Source organism: Brassica napus, chromosome C8 (assembly GCF_020379485.1).
Source record: "Brassica napus cultivar Da-Ae chromosome C8, Da-Ae, whole genome shotgun sequence".
NCBI classification, from domain to species: Eukaryota; Viridiplantae; Streptophyta; class Magnoliopsida; order Brassicales; family Brassicaceae; genus Brassica; species Brassica napus.
The window spans coordinates 13,961,861-13,975,146 of record NC_063451.1 but is presented as its reverse complement, the minus strand read 5'-3'; the positions used below and the strand labels follow the sequence as shown (position 1 = coordinate 13,975,146).

The following is a 13,286-nucleotide window of genomic DNA, read 5'->3' as shown; positions in this document are numbered from 1 at the left end:
GATGTAAACTCACATTCTGATCCGATACAATGCTAATAGAAACTCCATGCAACCTCACAACCTCGCTGTTGTAAGTCTACATGAACTGATCAATTTTGTTCGTCTTCTTAATTGCTAGGAAATGAGCTACTGATTTGGTAAGTCTATCCATGACTACCTATGTGGCATGCATTGCACATGTGGTGATCGATAATCAAGTAACAACATCCATAATCACCAAGCCTCATTACCATTCCGACAAAAACAAGCTCAGCAATAATCTGAAAGGCACCTGATCCACATAAATAACCATTTGACATGTCTGACATTGCGACACAATGTAAATACAACTTTTTCATTCTAGGCCAATGATTGATACAGAAACACGAGTGATGTGTTTATTGTAAGATCCCTTTTCTTAACAGCTTATCGTCCAATACACAAACTCGGTTTCAGTACATGTACATCCTGCTCAAAACTGTATGATAACCAATACCCCCAATCTCGATCTGCTTAACCAAAGCCATAACGTTATCATGTGTTTGGCGTATCCTCCATAGTTAAACATGTCTGCTCTAAAATCCCAAAAATGACATCATAAAAACGCAGCCCATCTCTCTGACGAGTCTCCGAATAAATCAACTCCTCCATGTATAACTGGTACGTCGCAATGAATATAAATATCTCCCAACGTCCTATGTCAGCTGTCCAAACTGACACATCTCTGAACTATTAGCAAAGCCAAAAACTGGCAAACAAAACCAAGTGTAACTCTAATATCAATCACAACGCAAGCTGCCGCACCCCAATCCAAAAGCGATCCCCACGAGTTTCAAATCATGCCTCCAAAGCAGTCAATATACTCATACACATGAATAACACATGCGAACTCATGGCTCACATCTCATACCACATAATATCCAGTAACAGAACTCGTGGAGCGATGGCTTAAAGTCTAGGTGGTAGCAAAAACGTCACATATCCGCTCGCGGACAATCTCTGAACACGATCGATGAAACTGATAAACATCTGAACAGTTTATCAAACTGTTACATCATCCATCTGTCGACCATCTGGCTGAAACCATATTAGCTAGAGAACGGATGACGACGAGTAACTCATCATCAATAAAAACACAATTGGGTTAGAAGTTACTGAACGGAAAGGTGATGTATTTTTCTTTCTTTTAAAACTCCCAAATCCCTAAAAATAAATTTGGAAATCTTTTAAAACCGATTAAACCGAGTCAAAGCCACGTCCCAACAAATTGCCATCCCGGGTCAGAACCGGGACGAAACCCCACTATGATACCAAAAAAGTGATACCTCGATTTCCATAACAAAATATTACAATAAATAAATGGCTCTGATATCAAAAATGTGACAGCCGTCACTTTCGAAATAATAAAAATAATACGATAAAAAAGAAATTCCGAAATCTCCACTAATAAATATTTGAGAGTATACGTCTAGTCCACGCTGGAAGTCCAGTAAATAAAATAAACGTCTGAAAAATAAAGACAAGATAAAGCCGAAAGTCTGAAATGTATAAATAAGCGGAAATGTTTGAAGCCCAAAAGCCTGAAAGCCCAATAACACCCAAAGCACCAAACTGATTTTAATCACTCCTGGTCGTGAGTCTTACCTGAAAGGGGGAAAGGAAGGAGGGGTGAGCAACATGAGAGTTGCCCAGCGAGGTATGGGATGCTAAACCGCCAACCACTGACTCAGATCATAGCACTACAACTATGTAGGCTTAGCTCGAGTATGAAACAAACACGGAGCCTACACGACACAGAACAGTCAATATATGCCTAGAGCACTACGCGTCGTAAGCGGCGGAGACGATTCCCGGCGGCGGCGCATGGCCGGCACGCGGAGGTGAAACTTCCAGAGGCTCTAGTGGCTTCGTCCAGACTCTGTTTGTCGGGGTCAAAATAGGTCATGACGAAATCAATGTCTGAAACTCCCCGGAAAATATTTCTCGCAATAAAAATTTCGTATAATTTTTATTGAAAAGGTTATACAACGAGTTCTTGATATATTTTATCGACAACAAGAAGCAAACATTGTTGGGGTCAAAAACGGTTATCTCAAAATAAACGTCCAAAAATTGATTTTCTGTACGAAAGCTTTCTCGACACACACTCGACAAAAGTTCCTGAGCAAAAGACTCGAGAGAAATGGATCACGGAACCAGACACGCAGTCCAACTCGTTCGTTCGGACCTTTTGAGGTGCATAACTTCACAGACGCGTCAGATGTTTAGCTATAGATGAATACCTTACCTTGGTTTGATTGAGTCCATCTTTTGACACATGATAGAGCTTTGCATTAGCTTTCTAATGCCACCGGTCTGAGGTCAATCAGCATCCCGTAGAATAAGTTTTGCTCGTTTTAATGAAGGGTAAACAGAGCACACCGTCCAGCTCGGCGGATGGCCAAGCTGGATCGACCAAACGACCAGCTCGGCCATTCGCCTAGCTGAACCAGTCCAGCTCGGCGGATGGCCGAGCTGGATCGACAACACGACAAGCTCGGCCATCCGACGAGCTGAACAAGTCAAGCTCGGCCACGAGCTGAACAAGTCAAGCTCGGCGGATTTGGCCGAGCTGGATCAAACACGCGACCATCTTGGCCATCCGCCGAGCTGGACCAGTCCAGTTCAGCGCGTGTTTGGTATAGCTCAGCGGATGGCCGAGCTGGAACGATCGTGATGTCTTCATCCCGTCCTTGCAGCTCCCCCCTTAAGGATTAGAACGAACCTGCTCTTGTTTCATCTTGATCGGAGTCACCGTTGGAACTTTACGATTTAAAAACGCAAGAACTTGTTCTCCTGAATAACATTCGGATTGATCATATAAAACGGCAACGGTAAGCTGAACACCACGAATTACCTACGCTATACGAGGAATTTGGATGTTCTTTGGAATCGACAACGTTTCGAAAGCACTCTTTGTATAATATCGTAAAAACGCCTAAGTCGGAATACGGCCCGAAAGGGCCCGGAACGCGGCTAAGTGCCCACATACGATTTTATACTAAATCAAGCCCAATCGTTATGACGGTTTATCTTTTTTTATGCAGGAGAAGATAAATGTCAAGTTCGGAGGATAAATGTGAAGTTTCCAAAGATAAACACGAAGATCAAAGGAAAATGGAATATTTCCGTGAAGCGATAAACTCGACCAAGGGCAGAAAGGGAAGGAGCAAACCGCCTGTAGGAGGAGTACATAAGGACGTCGAGGTTGAAGAGGCAAGAGGACAATTCTTTTACTCTTAGAACTCTCTGTACTCAGAAACTTTAGGCATTATTCTCGACATGTTCTGTATCTATGACTGGCACCTGATTACCAGACAAACTCGCACAAGCAGTTTGATCTCATGGTTCAATCTTTCGATCGAACTACGTTTGGCTTGATCCTCGAAAGGGGTACGTAGGAAGCCTTTAATAAGGTTCAGTCCGAAATCAAATCAAAACTTTTTTTTGTATCTTTTTCGTCTTTATTTATCGAGCTGCGACTCGACTAGGTTTAAGGTTTTAGGTTGCTAGAACTACATAATTCGCTGACAGCTCTTGCAGCCGAAGTTTTATAATCTCTTGTAATGATCACAATGTTTTTACGCGGATTCGAAATAAGATCTACCTTCTCTATAAATTCGTTTTGTTATCTTTTCATATTTTCCGCATTTATTTGGTCACTTATCGTTGGCTCTCGCAGAGAATCCGTGACCTCAGGGAAAGTTAGGGTTTCTTGACTTTCCTCCGATTACGGAATCAACGGTGTGAATTTCGGTTCCCACACCGATTGCGGCGTGGTTGGTGGCTACGGCTTCGTCCGATGAGAGGAACGCGATAGTGTCTTTGCATGCGCGAGATTCTCAACGGCTAGGAAGTTATGGCCGATTTACTGAACGTACAAAAACAAAGTTCAAAGGCATGGCGGTTTCCGGAGATTGTCAGCTGCGGCGAACGGTGGTGATGAGCTCAACGTACGGTGGCTCCAGCTGTGGCTCAGTCTCTCTGGTGACTCCAACTCTACAAGGGTTTCCCATCTCTTTTTCTTCTTGAACTCTCTTTTTCTTAATTCTCTCTCTCTCTACTTTTCTAACTTCTGATTTTTTTTAATTCTTTGCAGATGGAGAAACCAGAGCTGGATGGGGTTTTATAGAGAGAGATTGAGACTTTGGATATGTGCATATGCTTTAGCAGGCTAACAAACTCCGAGACCAAAATTGGGTCGTTACATTCCACATCATTTGAAGCCGCTATTACCATTTAGAACGTTAGCCATGCATATCATGCACTAAAGGTTCGACCCTGCTCTCCCTCAATTCTCATGTTAGGTTAATGAGCCAAGAGTCGGTCTGAAAACACCTCTGACAAAAAAAAAAAGAAGAAAAAGGAGCAAAACAAAGGTTGTTGACGAATGTCTTTAAGGTTCGATGAGATTCCCCCCTGATTTTAGAGTCAAATAACTCGAGTGTTGATACCTTCTCGATGGGTATCTCCGATCTTATCTTTACTAAGAAGAGACGTAAAAACAGAATCTTCTTCTCTATTCGTTTTCGATTAAAAAAAATTAGTAACAAGATCAATTCAAAGATAAATACCACAAAATGAGATACTAACAAAGCTCTGTAACTTGTTTTTCTTTTTCCTATATATTTTTCGAAAGAAAGATACATAAACTGAAAATATATTATATCCACCAAAAGCTCTGGGGAGCCAACTTCTCCCATGCCCCATATCTCTAGAGACAATCTCCTAGATTTGTTACACATCTCAACTCAAATTAAAATAACAAAGTAAGCAAAGAAAAAAATCATCAAGATTTGGGTTATAAAGGAAGGAAAATAGGTTGAGAGGAATTGGAATCATGGAAAGGAAGAGATTGTAAAATAGGAAGTCGGATTCTTCCTGGAGAAGGCGCCTGAGAGAAGAGATGTTCCACAACTGCGGCGAGCACCACCGTGTATTCCTTCACCATTTCGGCCAGTGCCGTCACCAGCAGCATTTTTGCTTACTTTATTATCTCAATCGAATTTTATTTTCTTCTTTTTCGTTCTCTGTTTTTCTCTTATTTTTACACAATTCTCTTTATTTATATAGCTGGAGAGGGGAATTAAAACCTAGGGGTGTCTTCTACCATATCCGCTCTTTGTTTTCTAATTCTTTTTAATTTCTCACTTTATCAAGATTTCTATTTGACTAGTCAGATGTGTAAGAATGTTTGTCCTTATAATTATTAATTCATTTGTATTTATTAATAAGATTAACAATACAAAATTAACCAAAAAATATTTTGAGTTAATTTTCTAGTAATATTTATGTCGATTACTTTAGAAAATTTTAAATTACCAGATGAAAAAAATAAAAAAAACAGTTTCAAAATTACCACTACAAAATTAACTCATTTTCGTTAAATAATACAAACTTGTCATTTTTACTTTCCTTTTTTTGATTAATTTATATTATATGGTAATTCTTTTTCGGTATTGTAATAATAATAAGAACCAATAGAATGGGAAATCAATTGAAAATTTTAACAGCATTGATTTTCTACTCAATATTGACAATAAATTTGATTAAATTTATAGTAGTTGCGACAAAAGTCGTCTAGTTTGGACAATAAAAAAAACTGTTTGAGGAGAAAAATTGCATTGGACATGCACCTGGCCATTTTTTTCATGATGCATGACACACTTCGAAACCGTGTGATGTTTATCCGGTCGGTATTTATCTTGCTTCCAGATGGCATGCGTCATGTAACAGCTACGTCCTTAGAGCATCGTTATCCCAGAAACCTCAAATAGGTTTCTTAATTATTATTATTATTTTTTTTTTGTATTTAGAAAAACAAAATTAAAAACGAATCAATCGCAGGTTACCACGTGTCAGTGGGATCCGCGAACAGTGTAAAACACTCTTAAGAACCGACTACTATTTGGTAGTTTTGGTAACCGGTTTCTTAAAAAAATAGGTCCTACGCGGGACCCACATACTAAAAAACCCTCTAGTTACTTTGGATAAAGATGCTCTTAGATGTAACGACAATTAAAAATAAATTATTTGATTACAAATTAATCTTAAAATGGTTGTCTAGATTTGATTTATAAGATGTAGACACTGATTGATTAAGAAAGATTTACTATTGATTTAAGAACGATTTACTTACAAGGGACGCATTAACACATTCTCTGTTCCAATAATACTTCCCCATAAAAACTTGTCTTAAATAACATTTAGAGCATGATTAACGGAGGTTCTTAGGATAGGGTTTTTAGCGGAATATAAGAACCCGTCTCTTAACTTTTAACTAAAAAAGCTAAGAACCGGCTCTTAAATAAGAGATTTAAGAACTGGTTCTTAACTTTTTTAGTTAAAAGTTAAGAGACGGATTCTTATATTCCGATAAGAACCCCGGCTTAACAACTCCCCGTTAATCATGGTCTTAGATACTTAGATCAACTCTATGGCACCATAAGACATCTTGTAAGTAGAAATGAATCTAAAGCAACCAAGAAAATTATATGAATAAGGAAGAGAAAATGTTTTTAAAAATAATAATAAATAAATAAGGAAGAGAAAATGCTCCCAAACATTAGAATCGGGGAGTCGAGATGGCTCTTGTGGCGGTGGCGATGGCGATGGCGACGGCAGAAAGTTTCTAGGGTTCTATGGTTTTTCGAAATTGGGATCCGGGGAATTGTTTGGATTCAAGAGACGATGGTTCTAAGGGTTTGGATCTACATAGGAAAAGGAGGAGGTATGAAGGGTTCGAAAAGGAAGCTCGATGGAATCTGATCAGAGCCCTTATGATTCGAAAAGGAGAGTTATGAGTTGAAGGGGATTGGGTAGTGACGAGGGATCTGCTTTGGATCAGGTTATGGGTATTAAGATCGAACGAATCTCAATCAAAGGTTCAACAGGGCATATGGATTGGATACAGCCCTTCACTGGCTCTGTTGTTTCGATCTCAAGGGGGGAAAAAGGAAAGTGGTAAACGAGGGCATTTACCATATTAATATATGGGATTTTGATTTCAACCGCGGTTCTCATCATCATCAAGATGAAATCGCAGTTAACTGGAGGTAATCCCATCTCGATCTCTGAATTGATACTATTATGGTCTAACTTCGAGATATGAAATACTCAGAAGAGATTCCGTATCACTAACTTTTGGAAAAAAGGAAGTTGGATTTGGCTTTTAGGGATCTTTAATTGGTGGCCTGTGATTGATAATATCAATTACAGAGAATCTTGTATTAAAGAGAGAGATTTCTGGTGTACAAATATGTTTTGGTGGGATCAATATAAAAGGGATTTTGGCTTCTATTCTTGTTGCATTATATTTACAATCTTGCGTACTCTAACAAAGAATAAAGCTTTTACTATTGTTTCTCTTGCTTCAATGACGCAGAGTCTTTTGATTGGAAATTCTGGTGACCAAAAGGCAGGAGAGGGTACACGAAAGAGGTTGAAGATATCGATTCTTCATTTCGACAATCCAGCTCTCATCAAGAGGTACGCCAAAACTTTGATTGGGAGGTGTATGAATCCAGAAGAGCAGAACATGAAGGCGTTATTAGTAAACCTTCCGAAGATTTGGAGTTTGGAAGATGGGGCTGTGGGGCACAGATTTGGGGTTTGGGAGATTTTAGTTCGATTTTGAGCGAGAGGAAGATATGGAAACGATCCTGAAGTTGCAACCTTTTCATTTCAATTACTAGATGTTATCTTTGGCGCGTTGGCAACCAAAGCATGCTCAGCAATTTCCCTCGGAAATCATGCTTTGGGTCAAGGTTATAGGGGTCCCTTTGGAGTTCAGGACGGCTCCCACCTTTGAGAGTATTGGTGATGCTATTGGAAGGACGGTAGCAGTGGATGTGGACCATGCTAGGGTTCAGGTGGTGGTGGATGCGTTCAAGGAGCTATGTGTTGAGACAATAGTGGATTTCACAGGGGGAGAATTCTATGATGGTGAGGAAGCTCCGGTCTCGCTGAGATATGAAAAGCTCTTTGGTTATTGCAAAACTTGCTATAGTCTATGCCACAAGGAGGAGAAGTGCCCCTTAGGCATGTTGAGTTCAAATAAGAGTCCAGAGCAAAACCGGGATACTAGAGATGGGATTGGTGGCAATTTTGATGGCGGGAAGCATGATGATAGAGCTCGGAGCTATAGTGGGGTCCTTGTTAATGGGAATATGAGCTATCAGAACAAGGAAAGGGATAGCAGGGACTATTATGGGAAGGGCAAGGGCAAGATGTTTGAGGAGCCTGAGTCCAAATGGGTAAAGGTGGCTGAGCGGGGGAACAAGAGGTCATACAATCGAGGTAACTACCGTGGAGCTTCAGAGAACTCTCATTACAAACAGGGTAGAAGGGAGGATTTAAGAGTGGAGAGTCAAGAGGGACGTGCTCGATCATCTTCAGAACAGATAAGAGCCCCACAAGAGCTGAAGGATACGCGTGAGGAGCTACCTAAGCTATCGTTATCTCCTTCCAAAGAGTTCAAGGAGGAGCCCGCAAAAACCCAGACGACAGGAACAGAGGTAATTCTGGATTCTGCGGAAGAAGAGATGGGATTACAAAAGGTCAAGGATTTAGTAGAGAATCAGGGGGCATTATCAGATGAAGATGTGATGGAAATGGACGAGATTAGGGCCGCCTTTCTTGAGCACGGGATTGATATGGATAATCCACAGGATCTCTCTGAGGAGGAACCTGTAGGAGAGGCCATTCTACAGGAAGAGGGAGATGATATCGCGGAGGAGAAGGAGGATTGCATCAGTGTAGAGGAGAAAGAGATGGTCTTAGGAGAACCGGTAAAGAAACAAGGTCTTCGTAAACGGCAATTTAAACCAACGATAAGCACAGCTGGAAGCAACAAGACGAGGATTTCGAATGCTCTTGTCTCTCCACGCAAAAGAGGCGTTGCTAAAACTTGGAGTCGATATGGCGAAAACTCCAAAACATTGGAGGGTAAGGGTACTTCAAACCCGACAAATGGTTTGCAAAAACATTAAGTTTTATGGATCAAGTGCATCTAGCATTGCTTTTAGGTCAGCAGGGTTTGTCTTATGGAGAGCGTATTAAGTTTTTAATGAGTTCAATAAGCTCTATGAGCAGTTTATTTCTATATGGTTTAAAGTTTGTTCTGGTCTTTTCTTTATTCTGGATTTTATGGCTGTCTGATTTGTTCTTTATTTTGGTTAAGAAATGGAATAAAATTGGTGTTCCCGTCTGCTGGTATGAGTTTTACTTCGAACTCTTAGTCACATTTTGTTCTCTCACGGGTTTTGATTGTATTGAAGTATGTTTGAGTGCTTGTGGGAGAAGGAGGGATTATGGTATCACCAATATTCTCGTGTCAGTTTGCTTTGGTTTGATTTGTATTTTTAGTTGTAATCTTTGGCTCTGTCGGAACTGCTTTACTTATAAGTCTAAGAGAACAGAGGTACATTATGGAATAGCAATGTGGGTCGATCATGTCTTAGTTCATAGGTGTGGTCGTTGGATCATTGGTGCATTGTGGTTAAGTGGTACAGATAAGGGCTTTGTGTCTGTGGTATACACAGCAAGCAAGATACTGTGTTTGGTCTCCTTAAACCAAACACATACACAGAAGATTGGGTATATAAAGCAAGGATTGGCTCAAATGCATTATGATATCGTTCATTGGGTATTGTACCCAATATGAGACTTTATATATTAAAAGAGAAACATTGTAATAAATGCATTCACACTAAACTGGACATTTGTCATGTGTAGAAGCATTGTAATAAATGCGTTCACACTAAAATGGACACATGTCACATATAAAGAGCTTCTCAGCCAAACTCTACATAAATATGTTCACACTATGTATTTTACGTTTTCTTAATATACAATTCACATGCATGGTCTTTTTTACGTTATTTTTACTATTTACGAATAGAGTTGGACAAATTATTCATAAATTTTGATTCGATTCGTTATCCATTTTAATTCGAACCAAAAAAATCCGGATATCCGTTACTCTACGAAGCAAATCAAATACTAAAATGCAATATCCGTAAAAAAAAAAGCAAATAACAAATATCAATATTTATAGGAACGGATATCCAATTTGATCCATTATATGCATATATATATACATATATTTAAAGAATTATATATAAGTTATATATTATAGTTTATATAAATTTTACAATATCTTTGTTTTTAAATAATTTCATTTTACAACTTTATTTTTCATGTATTATTTTGAAAAAATGTCATTTAATATTAATTAATAGTATCTCTATATATTTATCAACCATCTTTATATACTTTTACATACACATACATATGTACATTGACGTGAGCACCTTATAACTAAGTATTTACCACAACTGAAATATCTATTTTTTTGGAAGTTAAAATATTCTTTTTCTTAATGTTTCTTTCACCATCGACCAAATTGTAGTAAAATGATTTGTCTTAATAATTGTCTTTTATTTTTTTTTAACTAATATCCGTTTAGAAACTATAATATGAAACAATTGGTTCGACATCACGAGTATCTAAGATTCATAACATGAAACAAACAAATAATAATAATTTTTGATTATCATAGGAAAAAAAAACAAAAACAACAAACATTTTAACCAAACAAACCAAATAAATATTGATTTAAAATGATAATTATATTTTAGGAGATTAAAAACCAAAAAATAACCTAAAACCGAACCGATATCCAGATTAAACAGATTAATGTCTTTTTATTAAAAAATAATAAAACTAATAATCACATTCCACGCAAGGCGCGGATTATTAGTTATTATAATTGGTCCGGGCCTAATAATTTGGTGAAAAGGCTACTTGGTTTACAAATATGTGGCCTGGGTAGTAAAAATTTTGAGGAGAAAGGAGGCCTTTGTTTCCTACAAACTCCAAGCGGAAAAAAGAAAGAGATGGCTACGTCTTATGCAAGGCTATGTTTAGTGGTTTTTGTAGGATTGCTCTTGGATGTTTTTGATGATGGAGGTGGAGTTGATTGGGATAAAATAATGGAATACATTTGGATCATAGTTATTATGGGTCTATTGATGGTACAAGGTCAACTCAGGGTCTCTTTATACCTGACTGTTCAAATTATGGGTGTAAATCCTTAATTATTTTCTTTATGAAAGCTTTAAGTTGGAATTATCGAGGAATGAGAAATAAATGGACTATGAGTTATCTGAGAGAGATATGGCACAAACATAAACCAAATTTTTTATTTTTATCAGAAACAAAGAAGGAGTTTGACTTCGTTCAGAGATTTCAACTCCACTCTGGATTCGATAATTTGGTTACAGTGGATCCAAATGGGAGAAGTGGTGGATTAGCGTTTTTTTATAAATAATGAGTATCAGGTTAAGATTCTATACTCAAGTAATCCAGTGATAGATGTGGAGGCGGTGGCTTTTGGGAAAAGGGTGTTTCTAACATTTGTTTATGCATGAAGATCCGGTCCAAAAAATGAGGGAACAAGTTTAGGAATGATTAACTAGGTATGGACTTTCAAGATCCGAACTCTGGTTCATCATTGGCGATTTAAATGAAATTACTGGAAATCATGAAAAAGGTGGAGGAGCTTTGAGAAGTGTGGATTCGTTTATCCCCTTTAATGACATGATACGAAACAGCGGTTTGTTGGAGTTTCCGGTCCGGGGAAACAAAATGTCTTGGCAAGAAAGAAGAGGAAAAGGAAAAGGGGCAGTAATGATCAGATGCCGTCTAGATCGCGCCCTAGCAAATGAGGAGTGACATACTTTGTTTCTATGTTCTTATACAAAATTTTTAGGGATGGTGGCATATGATCATCGCCCAGTGGTGGCTTATCTAGAGGATAAAGTTCGCAAGAGGAGAGAACAATTTCGATTCGATAAAAGATGGATTGGTTAAGAAGGTCTTATGGAATCAATTTCAATGGGCTGGTCAGATAATAGTAACGGAAGAGAAAATGTAATAGTGGCAAAAATAAGTAACTGTAGACATGAAATTGCTACATGGCGGAAAAATAATCCACCATATGGAAAAGAAAAAATAAATGGGCTATAGAAATCCCTTGAGGAGGTACAAATGGATAACACTAGATCTCAGGAGGATATTTTGGAAATGTCTAGGAAGCTACAAGAAGCATATAAAGACGAGGAGGAGTATTGGCACCAGAAAAGCAGGAATATGTGGTACTCATCGGGGGGTCTTAATACAAATTTTTACCACGCCTTAACCAAACAAAGACGGGTCCGTAATAGGATTGTAGGTCTCCATGATGCTGCAGAAAATTCGATTACGGAGGATATTGGTGTGGAAAAGGTAGCAGCAGACAGTTTTGAGGAGATCTTTACTACTACTTCACCAACGGAGTTTGATGATTTCCTCACAGAGGTAACACCAGGCATTACTCCTCAGATGAATCAACGATTGTTGAGGTTAGCGACAGAAGATGAGGTCAGAGAAGCTTGATTTATGATGCACCTAGAGAAGGTACCAGGACCAGACGGCATGACAGCTCTTTTCTTTCAACATGCCTCGCACATTATTAAGAAAGATTTGGTAGATATGGTAAATAATTTTTTGGTTACGGGACAAATGGATCAAAGTTTAAATATTACGAATATCTGTATGATCCCAAAGACAGAGAGACCTACAAGGATGACGGAACTGAGGCCTATTAGCCTATGTAATGTTGTGTATAAAATTATCTCGAAAGTTTTATGCCAGAGGTTGAAAATCTGTCTACCTGCCCTCATTTCAGAAACTCAATCGGCTTTTGTGTCGGGACGTTTGATTTCGAATAATATCCTCATAGCTCAGGAAATGTTTCATGGACTACGGACTAATAAGGCATGTCAAAGAAAATATATGGCGATTAAAACGGACATGAGTAAAGCGTATGATAGAGTGGAATGGGATTTTATCAAGGCTCTACTACAGAAGATGGGTTTTGATTTTCACTGGATTACTTTAATGATGGAGTGTATATCATCGGTATAATATCGGATTTTATTAAATGGTCAACCTCGGGGGTCTTATTATTCCTCATAGGGGCTTACGACAAGGGGATCCTTTGTCCCCTTATTTATTTATTTTGTGTGCTGAGGCTTTGTTGCAAATATTAAAAAGGCGGAGAGAGAATGACACTTAACGGGTATGAAGGTAGCTAGAGCATGTCCATCGATATCTCATTTGCTAATTGCGGACGATAGTCTTTTGTTTTGTAAGGCTCAAAAGGAAGAGTGTCAAACTATTCTCAGGATTTTGAAGGAATATGAGGATGTATCCAGTCAACTTAT

The 13,286-nt window shown here is 38.5% G+C and overlaps 1 protein-coding gene across 1 annotated transcript; it reads left to right on the top strand.

Moving 5' to 3' along the window:
• Positions 1–7,393: 7,393 nt before the first annotated feature.
• LOC111209553 lies at positions 7,394–9,008 on the top strand. Its single transcript, XM_022709513.1, has 2 exons — positions 7,394–7,627; positions 7,713–9,008. The coding sequence occupies exons 1-2, from the start codon at positions 7,394–7,396 to the stop codon at positions 9,006–9,008; spliced, it is 1,530 nt and encodes a 509-aa protein (XP_022565234.1).
• The last annotated feature ends 4,278 nt before the right edge of the window (positions 9,009–13,286 follow it).